At 37.0% G+C, this 15,471-nt stretch overlaps 2 protein-coding genes across 2 annotated transcripts in view; one reads left to right on the top strand and one right to left on the bottom strand.

Annotated features, from left to right (window-relative positions):
- The window catches only part of LOC134680351 (protein eiger-like), a 70,850-nt gene extending 66,339 nt beyond the window's left edge, over window positions 1–4,511 (bottom strand). Inside the window, exon 1 of the mRNA XM_063539476.1 lies at window positions 4,098–4,511. Within this exon, the coding sequence (XP_063395546.1) occupies window positions 4,098–4,400 (303 nt within the window). The 5' untranslated portion in view covers window positions 4,401–4,511. The remainder of the gene's footprint in view (window positions 1–4,097) is intronic.
- LOC134680354 (small ribosomal subunit protein mS31) overlaps window positions 1–15,471 on the top strand; it is a 395,354-nt gene that overhangs the window by 330,405 nt on the left and 49,478 nt on the right. The window lies entirely within an intron of this gene.

The raw sequence follows: 15,471 nt of genomic DNA, 5'->3' as shown, positions 1-15,471 counted from the left end.
GCAAAAATATTCCATATTTTAGTGGCACGCGCATAAGCTATTTTGAGATAAAATACCTACTTTAGAAGAATAAATTACATAACTTCTTACTTATCCTGATTTGAAATTCTGATTTAGAATTTCAAATCAGGATAAGTAATAAAACCGCCCATGGTTAACACTTAAATTGCTTTATTATTTATCTCTACTTATTTTTTTTATTAGAGTGTCCAGTAGAGTATTTATAAATATAATGCAATCAAAATAATATGTAACATGGACTCAAATAAAAAAACTAAGTTTATAAATGTAATGTTGACTTGTTATATTTTCGATCTACAATACCTTGAAATTGAAATTAATGATAACTAGTTTATATAACAGATTAAAATGCGAGCTATGTAAGATCCCTTTTCTGAGAGCACGACACATAATATGCCTTTATCAACAAGTACCAGAGATACTTCGAGGCGTATAAAAGAATGTTTACGACGCGTTGATAACTTTAGCACGCATTAGGTAAGCATATCAGGTTGCTTGGAGCCATTATTCCGTGCTATGATCTTGTTTCTAGAGTTATAAGTTGTCTTATAATAGCTATAATACATGCAGGATCAAGGCGGGAACAGTAGCTAAACGCAAATAATTTTCATATTTTTACTTTTTACGCATAAAATTTTATACCTAGTTAGGGTTCCGTACCCAAAGGGTAAAACAGGACCCTATTACTAGGACTCCGCTGTCCGTCCGTCCGTCGGTCCGTCCGTCTGTCACCACCTGTCTGTCAAAACCGTGATAGCCGCTATAACAACAAATATGTACTAAAAAGTACGGAACCCTCGGTGGGCGAGTCCGACTCGCACTTGTCCGGTTTTTTTAAGGTGCATTTTAGACCTATGTCCGTGATTTTTTTTCTATGGAGCGAAAGTCAAAATCTCGGGATTCGGATCGCTGAAGTCCCTAGAGAAAGGCCTCAAGATTGCTATTAAATTTTTGGCAACCGTGTTCTGATCTGAAAAAAGTTCTCTGAGCCTCATGCACCTTAACCGCCTCAGATAAATGGTAGTACATTTGAAGGGGCAGAAATTATTATGAGTGGCGACCCCAAACCGAAGGACACAACAAGTGACCCCTATTTCCCAATATGGTGGTCCGACAATCGACATACACTTAACCATTGGATGACATACTTAGGTAAATGTATACGCATTAGTTTTTGACTGATGTTATTTTAGAGCTTATAATTCTGAGTTTTGAGTTTAGATGTCAATTTATTTTGATGATGTCAATCGATTGTGCTTTTGTTAGCACCAATTTAATGTCAATATTACATTTATTGAATTAAAACAATAGGAAAGTCAGAAATCAAAGGTACTCTCGTGCTCTACCTAGTATTACCTATAAGGTAAACGTCCCAGTGTTTGGTTAGTTAATGCCCAATAGTTGATACCCTGTCGTCACCTGATGTAACTTAAAAGATGACAACTATAGGTAGGTACTAACAGGTGTCTTTCAGACAGTGACTAGTACTCGGACATCTACTTTACCCAAAATAGCTAACGTACTTGCACCAAATAAGGCCCATTGTTTTTTTTACTTTTCTTTAATATGCACTTGCCTTTTTCTCTATAATACTAGCGGACACGGACGCAAAATCATATTTTTATACAAGAAATTTTATACATGAAAACTTACAAACCGGGCCTTATTTGGTGCGTCTACTTGCACCAAATAAGGGCCTTATTATAAATAAATAAATATAATACGGTTATATGACTAATAATTTTTATAGATACCTATTTACGTATATTCGTCCGATATTTTCATGTAATATTTAGCCTCCGAGTATTTGGCAGCTGATTGCAAACTTGGTGTTTGTAAACATCTCCTAATTTCGTATACTTTACTGCCGTGTGGGAGCCAAACGGGGCTTTATAATTTACTGACGATATTTCAAGAACGTACGCGTAGCATTGTGTTTTATAGTCCCATTCAATAAGGTATTAAAATACATAAGTACAACGGGATTATTATTGGCGTATTTTTTATTCGGAATATACATATATTTTAATGAGATTTATAGGACCCGGGTATGTCTTTAAACTACGTCCAGGACCCGGGTATGTCCTTAAACCACGTCCAAGACCACCGGTGGACGGGCAGCAGCGTCCCTCAAATTCGGTGTACTCTACTGCGATCGCCAACCCGCCTGCCAAGCGTGGCGATTATGGCATTCACCCCCCAAAAAAGGGGGAGGCCTATGTTCAGCAGTGGACGTCTTGTGGTATTTTTATGTGGGACGATCCGTGGTGGGGCACTAAAATTTTTTTTTCGTTTGTTCTTTTTATAACCTGTCTTATGTACCCAGCCATGATAAGACGTAAATAAATTCATTTTATTCTATATTGTAGGGATCCATTAATGATATAATTTAATTTAATTTTAATTTTACTTATTTAAATTTTATGGACCTGGTCTGAAATTAAAAATATTCATTCATTCATAAATACGTACAGTATAGTTCGTTTTTTTTAGCATTAGAAATAAGGTAAACAATCTTGATGTGCCTTTTAATTGAAAAACACATTTTAAAAATAAGTTACGGCAAATATGTAAAAATTATGAATCTAATACGATCATTTATATTCTTCTGCTTTCATAAATGATAGTTACTGATTTTTAATAAGCGTTTTTCAATTAAAAGACATGCCAAAATCGCTTACCTTCTTCCAAGTTCTTTCTAATGCTAAAAAAAAACGAACTATAGAGTCCGGTTATAGTATAGCGACGCCGTACGTCGTCGTATTAACCGGGCGTCGTACTAAATGAACTGCCAATTTTGATATATTTTTTTAAACAAAATACATAATTAATTATTTTGCTGACTCTACTTAAAAACATGTGTAGACAACAGGTCAGATTAGACGTGGTTTTATAGTCATAACAATTTTTATTTGCACGTAATTCCAAATTCCAACTTTGTTTGTAAACATTGGATACTGTTACAGATTAGGTAGGTAGGTACACATACATAATATGATTAATATGGCCAAAAGCCATAGGTACAACTATTAATACAGGCTATAATAAATAGATAGGTACCTAATGTAATAAGTAAGAATATAAATGTATTTGAAATCTGTTGAATTGAATGTCTATATCTCGGAAATATTTTTTTCACTATACTTCGTTTTTTTAGCATTAGAAATTAGGTAAACAATCTTGATGTGTCTTTTAATTGAAAAATACATTTTAAAAATAAGTTACGGCAAATACGTAACAATTATGAATCTAATACGATCATTTATATTCTCCTGCTTTCATAAGTAATAGTTATTGATTTTTAAAAAGCGTTTTTCAATTAAAAGACATGCCAAGATCGCTTACCTTCTTTCAAGTTCTTTCTAATGCTAAAAAAAAACGAACTGTAGGTATAGACAATTTGATCTTAAATTATAAACAAAAACCGGCTCGATTTACATTAAAGGCTTGTGCACACCGACTTGCGTGTGCGTGACGTGCACGTGCGCGTGCGCTAAAATGTTGGGGCCGCACACGCACACGTCACGCAAACGGTGTGCCGTATCTCATAAGGATCTGTATACTACAACGCTGCACGCGTACGTCAAGTTTAAGGCTTCTAGAGGCGGTGCAACAAATGGCATAACTTGCCGGCGAAGTGGCAGCAACGAATACAATCGATCGATCAAATGCCGCAATGTAACGCAAAACGCATGCGGTTATCGGTGACGTTTTGTAGAGCCCATTAGCCAACTCTTTTACTCCAATGAAGGCGTAATTTGAGTGACAGAGAAAGATAACCGCAATTTGCGAACTTCGATTTTCGCAGTTAGAGCTCAGAGGGCGCGAAACACAAAAATCGAAATTTCGTCATCTGCCTCTCTATCACTCTTGAATATTCGAAGGATAGAGAGAGAAGCAAATAGCAAAAATACGAATTTCGCGTTCCCGGTAGGTAGGGTATAAATTATGGGCTAATAATGTTTCCAACATCCTGAACTCTATCAGAAAGACAGGGATTAATAAGTTCATATTTTTTATTTTCATGATTTTTCCTCCTAAATTTCTGTACTACCTTATAAAAAAAAAAAACTTACCGTATCATCATCCAGCGTCTTAAAATCATTCAAATCTCTGTTCACCTTCTGATTAAGACTTTTGATGTTCGCCGTCACAGCTATCATGTTGACAGTCAGCTGATCGACCTCACTCCTCAATCTCGATATCTGCATCTCCCTCACCACCGTCAAAACAGCAAGGGACAGCGCGAGCGCACCCACAGCCACCACCAAAGCTATCATGCATCCTTGCTTCTTTTTCGGCCGGTATTCTATTTCACCCGTCACTAGATTTTTCGACATGTCCGACTCTTTCTTGCTTAGAACCTCTTGCGTATACATGGCTGGTTACAAGAATATTTAAAAAAAACACAAACACCGCACAGATCACACTGACATCGCGGAGACGCGCGTGCGCGCTGACAGACGGGCGCGGAGTGGCGCAGCGCGCGCGCATGGGTTCAGATGATATTGTTTTGTTTGAGGAAAGACGTAAGACGTGAGGATATTACGGTTGATAGGTCGTTTTGATTTAACATATCAGAAGATATCAGTGGGTTGAAATTTGGATTATGTTCCTTTAAGAACTGTTTAACCCTTTGAACCCTTTCGTGCGCGGCGAGCCATCGAGAACCTTGTCGGGATGCACCAAGGTTGATATTGGCGTTATATTGACGTTTAAGGCGTTCAGAGGGTTAAAAAAAGTTATTTTAGCAGCTGCAGTGCAATTATTTGGTCCAAAGAAGGACGAATACCAAGTCTAGGGAATTACTTGGTATTCGTCCTATGATTTAACTTTATCATGCCCAACATTTTTTTTAATTAATGACTTTTAAATTTACGTCAATGATTTTATTATAATATCAACTCTATGTTTCAAAGATCAAAAATCTCTAAATAGCTCTTATTTTGAGCTTCTTCTTAGTCAAACAAGAAATCTGTAAAGTCCATCACATCTGATAAAACGTTACGAAGTACTAAGTAGATACTTACGGCTCGATTCGGGAAATGAATTAGAAACTCACTAGATATGAAATAGTAAAGATATGTGACGTTCCACTGCAAAAGGTACTTTATGGCGGCTGACACCGCGATTCGGGAAATGAATTAGAGATTCACTAGATATGAAATAGTGAAGATATGTGACGTTCCACGGAAAAAGGTACCTTATGGCGGTCGGCGCTTACGCATAGCGCAGCAATAATATTGGAGCGGCGTTAATAATAGCGTAAGCGCCCACCACCATAAGGTACCTTTTTCCGTGGGACGTCACATATCTTTACTATATCGTATCTAGTTAGTGTCTAATTCATTTTCCGAATCGCACCGCCGTTTACATTCTTGTAAACCGCTGCAAATCTGTATCCTTTAGATGCTTTTTTTTTGGAAACAAACTAACCCCCAACACCGCTGGGTAAACATCGCATCCCCCGTTTTTCGCTTTCCAACAGTCAGGGAATTTAATTCCCTACCCATTTCATTGAAATATTGCTAGACATTCACACTTTGATCCCTCCTAGCGGGGAAGAAAAACACCATTTCGGAATAAAAAATAAGCATTACCTACCTATGTACGTACTGAACGCTTTTCTGTAATGCCCCTGGAGACGAATAACTATTACGGCCCCGACACTATCATGAATAATGACATTACTTTGATGGAATGACGTTTTTACTGATAGTGTAGGGATTGATATGAAGGAATGACGGCAAGTAATGAAGGTTATTTAAATAATTTTCGTCAGTATTGGAGTGATGTCAAAGTAATGACGCCAGAAATGACATTACTACTGACAGTGAATTGATTAGAATGATGGGATCAGAAATGACAGAAAGAATGATGGACGATAATGAAAGTTATTAAACTTTTTTGATATTTTTGAAGTAATGACAAAATAATGACATTATACTGATAGTGAGTGGAGCGCAATTGGGTGCCAATTAAAACCAATACAAAATTGGCCAATAAATCAGCGTAAAATACGTATAGTCACAGTAGCGACACCGCGCATTATTGACACAGATTGTGCGGGTCATAAATATTGTAAATATTTGCCTCGGTGTCACAATGGCGGTGATAACGATAACAGCGCATTAAGATAAAATGCGAATGAATGAGACGCTCGCGTTTAGAGTTAGACCAAGAAAAGTCTGCAGCGATTTTGATAGCCCACGCAGTGCAACTGTTATTTATACGTCATAATTTCATAGAAGTTTGACGTAGAAAATAACACTTGCACTGCGTGGGCTATCAAAATCGCTGCAGACTTTTCTTGGTCTATTTCTATGAAGCATCGAATAACATTATGCGTATTCGTATTTTAATTTCGATGTGGATTGGATAAGGATCGGATCTAAGTGACTTAAATCAAAAACCTCACTTTTGATAGATCCGTTCCATATCTGATCCAAATCGAATTCATTTCCTATAATTAAAATTAGAAATACGCCTGTCCATCTATAAGCATTTTTACATATATCCTTTTTAACCGCATTCAAAAAAAAGGAAGAGGTTAAAGTCCGTCTAAGTTAAATGTGCACCGACTTGAACAAATTCACCGGATTAACCATTCAGGGCTATAACCGCGAAAATCGAAGTTCGCAAATTGCAGGCATTTTTCTGTCACTCTTATTACGCCTTCATTGGAGTAAAAGAGAAAGATCCCCGCAATTTGCGAATTTCGGGTTTCGGTAGCCCCTCTGTCATCCTCTTGATGTACTTAGGTATTACATATATTCCATAACAATTAGTTTAAGATTAAAATGTAACGTAAGTATATACACTTCCAAGTATTGGCTCAGAGAGATAACATAAGTACTTAAGTATAATCGGGAGTTAGCATTGCGCAAGCATCGACCGCTTCATTACATTTCTAGTACAGTACAGATGCGCCTGAGACACAGTACAATGCAAATGCCAGTATTTTAAAAGCCACCCCTCACCAGTGTCTTGTGAGCGTTGCCGTCTAGACTACGCTATGGAATATGGCGTCGCTGTGCACCAACACAGTTACACCAACGTGGCGTAGAGCAGCAGCCATAGAGTTGACTAAGACGCCGAAGCTATGGAATATGGCGTCGCTGTGCACCAACACAGTTACACCAACGTGGCTTCGAGCAGCAGCCATAGGGTTGACTAAGACGCCGACGCTAGAGATCGAGACAATAGTATAAGAGGCCCTAAGAGTCACACGTATGACGTACCCGCAGCTCGCAGCTAAAGGCTCCTCTTCACGTTGGGCCAAAGCCAACGCCAACGAGGGACGCATTTATGCGTTAGAGGGAGCAAGTGATATTGCTATCTCATTCTACCGCATGGCTGCGTCCCTCGTTGGCGTTGGCGTTGGCCCAACGTGAAGAGGAGCCTTAAAAAGCGTTGGTGAGGAGCAACCAAACAGACGGTTACAGTTGCTTGTATCTAAAGTAAAAAGCCTTTCCCGTGGATCTCTGTGAAAAACAGATTGAACTTTACGATCAAAAAGTGTGACCGAAAGGACAAACAGATACAGACTGCAGTTAAAGATAGTTTATTTTTAAAGTATATCTATATAGGCGTTTAATATGCTGTTTATTTGACGTTGAAGAAGGGTACACCGGCTCTAACCCTACACCACTGCTCGAGAAGATTTAAATTGCTCCTCAATCGGAGGGAGACCCTCAATATGGGACCATCAAGACACTCGGCGGGACACGTTATTGCAGCAATAATACAACTCGATATTATTGCTGTCTACAGTGTCAAAAACCCGGGCGGCAACATCGGTTTTGACATTTCGGGCAGTAATGTAGCATTGCAATAATGCAGCAGTCATTTTTGTGTAGCCTGAATCCGAATAGTCACCTGCAGGTTCCAATGGGAACTAGTCATTAAATTTTGCCCCTATTTAGTCGATGGCTGGCAGTGTTGCCAACTTGGCATAAATGATGCCAGATCTGGCATATTTTCACTCGCTTTGGCACCAAGATTTTCCATTTAGCATCTGGCATATTTTTTAGCATAATTTAGTCTAAGCCAAGTTTGCACCAACTTGGCAGCAAGCCATCGCCTTATGTGGTTCATATTTTCATATGAATTTTGACTTTTGTGGACGGGTGGACGTCGATGGTCTATATAAAGTTGGTCAAGCAGATCTTGTCAGTAGAAAAAGGCGGCACATTTGAAAAATGTATGTGTTTTAAGTGTCTTATTTCAAGTGACATTTTTTTTTAGCATATTCCAAAAATCTTTGGCATAATCTAGACATTAGTCTAGCATTTTTTCAAAATCCCAGTTAGCATCTCTGATAGCTGGTTATCGTACTGGCTGCTATACTTACGCCGCACACGAGACGCTGCGTCTGCACTCACAATTAGAGCGCTAACTTATTAAACCCGGCCTTATTCATCCAGTCATCATCATCATATCAGCTGAGACGTCAGTTGCTGGACAAAGGTCCTCCGTCCTCCCGTTTTAAAAACGCTCGTCTTCTGGTACGCTATCAACGTATTTACATATTATTTACCGCTAGACAGAATTAAATATAAATTCTTCATAATAAATGTATTAATACTATAAACTCAACACACATCTATTTACATCAAAAAATTATTCTAGTGTCACTACGAAATCGATCACACTAGTTATTCAACAACATTCTCACTAAAAACTCAAATTCTTTGCGTTAATATAAAATCAAGTAATGGTTTACCAAGCTTAAGCTTTGTAAAAAGGTCGTGATTGGTGATTTACTTAATATTTGGCGTACATACGTGGCGAAGACCACCGAACCGAAGGCGTTTCTCCACCAGCCAGTAGGTCTAAAAACTTAGAAATTTCCCCTTTGTACTTCATTAGGGTCACATCAGTTGACTAGCCGGCGTAACGCTCGCAAAGCGTCTCAGTGGTATATCTATCTAGGCATATGCAGTTTGTTTAGATGCTTTTTCTTTAGTTTTTAGTAGTAGGTACTTACTAGGTACAATTCTTGTTTTCCTTACATGTAACTGCATTTTAGTGTTGCTTGTGTCCTGGTCAAGTAATTTTGCGATGTCTAGCAGGAACTTGGAATACTTCGCTTTGTACCCACACTTTTGGCCGAAAAGTCTTTTCTTCTGAAGACCATTTTGCGAATTCGTTATATCTTCTTGTTTGTACTTTGTCATCGTATTTACTTAATTTTGTTGTTAGTTCTTTCCTTCTTGTAGTTGTTTTGTGTGTGGTGCTTTTAGATCTATGTTGACTTCCGAAAATTTTTGAATATGAAGGCTTTTCTCTTGGTGCTTTGGTTGGTTTTGTTAAAGAAATGAATATTAATTGAAGTTTCGGGCTGATAGAGGTGCTTCGTGGTGGGAGATCAGGAGCACCAGTGACTCGAAATACTTGATGACGCCAGGGCCTTACAGTATGATGATACTTTCCACGCAAGGGGGAATAAAGGTATCTGACCTTTGATTTGGAGCTGCGTGATCCGTTTTGACGGCGGTGTGCCTTGACAGGAATGCTCTGAGGAATTTCCTTTTTAATAGCCTTCAAAATTTGCTTCACAAGCCCAGTGAAGTTTGTGTTGCCACGGCGTGGAGATGTATGATCTGAATCATTTTTAGGTTGAGAAAAGTTATTGAAATAACTCTTAACTTCTAACTTCGGCTCTTGAAATTTTAACCTCTTTTTTTTAAAGCTGCAATCGAAACCTACTAATTTAGGCTGAGGTCTGAAACTCCGGTTGAATCTAAATTTTGATAGGCTATCGAAAAGTCTGGATGGCTTTAAAATAGCATTCATTCTGAGCAATTTAGTGGAATTTTCTCTTTCCAAAGCTTTGTTGCTTAAGTGTTTTGATTCTACTCGTATGCTAAAATGATCGTTTCTTGAGACACTTTCAACTGAATCCGGCTCTGAGCTAATTAATTTAATGTCATTTGTATATTTTTTCACATTGCACAACTTGCAGTGAACTTTATTTATTATTTGATCTTTATTTTTTTTATCGACAGTTACATCTTTACTCTTACTATGACGGGGAGAGTGCATTAACTCACAGGAAAATTTATCACTAGATTTACACTCAAATATCTTTGACATATCTTTCGCCAGAATTCTCTCTGACTCATGCTCATTTGCTGCGCTTGTTTTTTTCGCATTAACTTCGAACAATCCATGTAATAGTGCCAATATATGAGCATTTGCAGCATATATAGATAACAAACTCGTTACATCGGGACTCTTAGTAGTACTAATAGAATTTCCATCGCCATCTTCATATTCATAATTTTCTTCAAGCACTGTAGTATGAACACTTGGTAATAATAAAATGATTAGCACCCGAAAACGAATATACATTTTTAAATTTTTTAACGTCTTTTCTCGAGCACATTAGCACTGGTAGTGTGATGGAGTTTGACAATAATTACGAGTACACGCGAAAATCATAACAAACATAATCAGAACAATACGAGTATTATGTCATCGTGTAAGATTATTGAGTAATAATTCGGGTGAAGCAGGGAGAGATAGATCGCTATTGAAATATATTGTCGAGGAAAATGTTGTAAAATATATCATATAATTTCGAAGGTTTCACTATCATTAACACCGTATTTTATTATTACGCGACGATATATCAAAGAAAATTAAGTACCTATTAGGGTGGAGCGAAATTATTTTTTTTGGATTTTGGATTTCTAATAGTGATAAAAAGTTGCCTTTAGGGTTTAAGATAAGAAGTTATTATGACGACTTTACTATTAAAAGGGAGTAAGTGCCTCCGCAAGGTCAATGAACTTTTGTATGAATTTTTTTTGTCCTGTATATAGCACCAACTTTGTTTAAGGATTATTTGGACTTAAAATGACTTTAGGTTTTTTAGTTATTAATTATTCTTTTTTATTTAAAGTTATTATTTTAGGTGAATAAAAAGTTCAATCAGACATTCACCTCTATAGTAATTATTGACTATACCAGTAGTCAAATATGGGCCGTATCCACTGCAATGACGTATATTTGAAATATAGTAAAATTGACCAAGTAGTGGTAAAAAAGTATGTTTTATGTCTTCATTATATCAGCGATGAAAGTAAATCCATGCTATTGCAAAATATAGATACCAATTTGACGAAATTTTCTGCGAATTCCAGTTTTCTATCTGATGATTAAGTGGAGGAGGGATATATATCGCTTTGGCCTTAAATATTGATTATAATATTATAAATAGGTACACAATTATATTGTTTCTGAATTATTTATCAAAGTTGATTATTTTTGTTTCAGAAGACACTTAGTTTGTCGTTGTATATAACTTATATTGTAATTAATCACGTTTAATATCTTGTCGTCCTGAAGTGGGTTATACGGTGAGAAGAGTGTAGTCTTCAAATATATTGCAAAACTTTTTATGGAGTCAAAATAAAAGAAAAAACTCTTTTAACACCTAAATGTATTCCAATACATATTTATCTAAAGTAAGAACCTTTTAAAAAAAAGGAAAACAATATTTAACACATACATATGAGAGTAAAAGTTGCTTGCACTCACGTAGTGTTGGTGGTTCCTTCTTAGATATTTGAAACCATTTATTATGGTTTATTTAACTGGGAAATGGATAATATCGAAGAAGGAAAACATATTTTTATGATATACAATAATCAATACATACATATCATGTTTTATTTTTTTATTTCGGTTATTTTCACTTTAGCGATGTTGATGCTGCCCGTAATGGATTTTAAAGGCCCATTTCATCAAGCAATATAATTTTTTTATAATTGGTACTTATATTTTTAATAAATATTTGTTTACTTAGGTGCTTACAATAACTGTATAATTAAATATTTAGGCAGGAAATAAAGCTTTAATATCATTTTTGATGGTTACACACCTGTCACGTTTTTCCACTTCTTTAAATATTTGAAAGGTGATGCGGAGGCACAAGATGACGTCATAAAAAAATATAAAAAATCACACAATATACTCTTACCATAAGACAACTTTTCCGCACTATTAGAATTGAAACTAACGAAAAAAAAAATTTCCATACAAGCGCGCTCCACCCTAGTACCTATACCGAAGATCCCGCAAGATATAGGTATATTATTATATTTTTTATAACTTTTACTGCCTCCTCCATAACCCAAAATTGAAACAATAAGCAGAAAAATTATAAGTAAGTAGGTACTTAACTTTCGTAGGTACATATTTTCATGTAAATTCATTGTTTTTTACTAATAAGCTTTTATTATTATATAGGTCGACCTGTAGTTATGTAACTAACTACATATATTATGGAATCTAAGGTAACTAATTTAACCATCTTCCAAGGATCGTAGCGTCATGAAAATTGGCAGCTGTATGTAGTTCTGATGACAATACAATAATATGGTACTGTCGAACTGATCTGATGATGGAGACAGGAGGTGGCCATATATGAAGGGTCAGGAACGCGCGTGTAACTTTATTATTTTTATTGCGTTTTTCTTTTATCTCCTAAATCCCACCATACAAAAAAAATGGCAATTGAATTTGAAATCAATGCAAAATTTCAGCTCAATCGGAAACCGGGAAGTGGATCAAATTTAACTTGCAAGATTTGATTACAGACCGACAGACAACGGGACAGGTGAAAGTAAATAAAAGCTTGTAAAAAGAGTAGAAATTAAATTAAAAGTGGCAACACTGTAGTGTCATCCCGTTTTCTTATATAAATTGGTTTGATAGGGACGACACTTTTTAGGGTTCCGTAGCCAAATGGCAAAAAACGGAACCCTTATGGATTCCTCATGTCTGTCTATCTGTCCGTCCGTGTGTCACAGCCACTTTTTCCGAAACTATTAGAACTATACTGTTGAAACTTGGTACCTAAGTAGATGTATTCTGTGAAGCGCATTAAGATTTTCACACAAAAATAGAAAAAAAAACAATAAATTTTGGGGATTCCCCCCCCATACTTAGAATTGAAACTCAAAAATTTTTATTCATCAAACCCATACGTCCATCCATCCATCGTAGGCCACGTCTACGCCTCGGCTAGTCTGTGGCCATGAGTAAGCCCATTCATAATAAAAAAAAAAAAACGTGTGGGGTATCTATGTATAGGTCTTCAAAAATGATATTAAGGTTTCTAATATCATTTTTTTCTAAACTTAATAGTTTGCGCGAGAGACACTTCCAAAGTGGTAAAATGTGTCCCCCCCCCCCCTGTAACTTCTAAAATAAGAGAATGGAAAAACTAAAAAAAATATATGATGTACATTACCATGTAAACTTCACCGAGAATTGGTTTGAACGAGATCTAGTAAATAGTTATTTTTAATACGTTATAAATATAAATCGTAATCCCCAATTTTATTATGTTACTTGCTGCTACCCGTTCCTCTTGCTGGGTTCCCCTTCATGGACGAGTCCGACTCGCACTTGGCCAGTTTTTTGCCAAGCTGTAGTTAACATATAAGTATTTGAAAAAAAATTGTTCCTCCCCAACTTCTTCTTCCTATTCAATTAATATTGATAACAAATGAGTCGCCGTTATTAAATCAAGACACGCGGTAGCGTGTCCAGCCAAGTTCAAAGAAAAAGGAACTGGCGACGCAGCAACCGTGTGTAATATTACACGAACCATTCAGAGCTACTTTTGACCCGTTCACAACTTGAAACCTACTCAACCTACACAAATGATATTTGGTACATGTATTGAAGCTGAATATCTTGTCCAAAATACAAAATTTCATAAACGTCGCTCAAACAGTTTTTGATAAATTAACGTTTAAAAGGCGGCATTTTTGTGACTGACTGACATATATATCAAAAACCTAACCCACTTCCAGATGACCTAGAAACTTGAAATTTGGCATCAAGGCAGACTATTAGGTTTATATAGAGGTAAAAATCTGAAACTGGAAATTATTGATATTTCGATGGAAAAAAGAAATAATTAATGCTTATAGACTAAAAACCTAACCCCCTTCTAGATAACTTAGAAACTTGATATTTGACATCAAGGTAGACTATTAGGTGTATATAGAGGAAAAAATCTGAAAACTGGAAATTATTGATATTTCGATGGAAAAAAATTAATACTTATAGACCAAAAACCTAACCCATTCTAGATTACTTAGAAACTTGATATTTGGCATGAAGGTAGACTATTAGGTGTATATACAAAAGAAAAAATCTGAAAACTGAAACTTTTTAACAATTGACCGCGCGTTAGCGAGGGTCTCCTTTTCAGCTTAAGCAAACTGCTTTCATGATGAATACCTACTATAGTAATTTCTGTACAAAAATTAATGATATCCCAACAAAAACATAAATTTGAAATGAGAGCCAAGTTCAATATTAAGAATAATATGTGTCGTTGTTGACTCGCCGACAAAAGAATTGGGATCTATATGAGTGCCAAGTTATGTGTTGTGTAGAAAATCCTGAAATTATAAAGAATTTGTCTTGGCTAGTTTTTACGTATAAGCTACTTTTCAAAAGTTTGGTTTGTTGGTAAAAACTAGCCAAGTCAAATCCTTTATAATTTTAGGATTTTTCTACACAACACAGAACTTGGCACTCATATGTATAGATCCCCATATAAAAAACAAGTTACAAAAACATAAATTAACACATTTTAATAAACAGTAGAAGAACGTGCATCCATCTTCTCACGGAACCTCAAACATCCATCACGCCACCAGTTTTATAAACATCATTAAGTTTTGTGGTAACTGATTGTCAAATCTCTCAAAGTCAAGGGGGCGATTGAATCCATCTTGAATGTGCATCTAGATGAAGCGCAGTGGTGTCAAGCTGCTCTCCCTGTCCGGCACGGTGTGAGTTGGGAATACGGCGCTGTAGAGAGGTCGGAGTGGTAGCGTTTCTTGCCTCGGCTCGTGAGCCGAGTACCGTGTACCGTGGTACTTTGGGTCTTGTCACTCGGATTTTGTCTAACAATGGTGACATTACCCAGGTACCGTTTGTAGCGGAGGCACTAGCCAAATGGACCATTTTTTGTGGTGGAGATGAGCGGCCGGACAATCCCATCGTTCAGAGGGGGTGGGACGATATATTGTGCAGAAGGATCATGGCGAATATGTTAGGGGTGGCGATAGGCTCTGATTTGGCGCGCCTCAAAGCCGCTTCTAGGGTTGAGTCGGGAGGGTGGCTTTTTTTTTTTATTATTATTATGAATGGGCTTACTCATGGCCACAGACTAGCCGAGGCGTAGACGTGGCCTACGATGGAGCGAGCTCGCCCAGAAGGTGCCTGTTCACTCTTGATTTGAAGGTTGCCGGGTTATAAGAACACGGAGATATAGACGGTGCCTAGCGAGGGGGAAGGCAATGCGTGTAGCCACTTATGCGCACTGCCAAGGAATGGAATTCCTTGCGCCGGCAAGGAATTCCATTCCTTGGCAGTGCGCATAAGTGGCTACACGCATTGCCTTCCCCCTCGCTA

Source organism: Cydia fagiglandana, chromosome 3 (genome assembly GCF_963556715.1).
Source record: "Cydia fagiglandana chromosome 3, ilCydFagi1.1, whole genome shotgun sequence".
Taxonomy (NCBI): Eukaryota; Metazoa; Arthropoda; class Insecta; order Lepidoptera; family Tortricidae; genus Cydia; species Cydia fagiglandana.
Note: the sequence above shows the minus strand (reverse complement) of the source record. Positions and strands in the feature narration are given on the sequence as shown.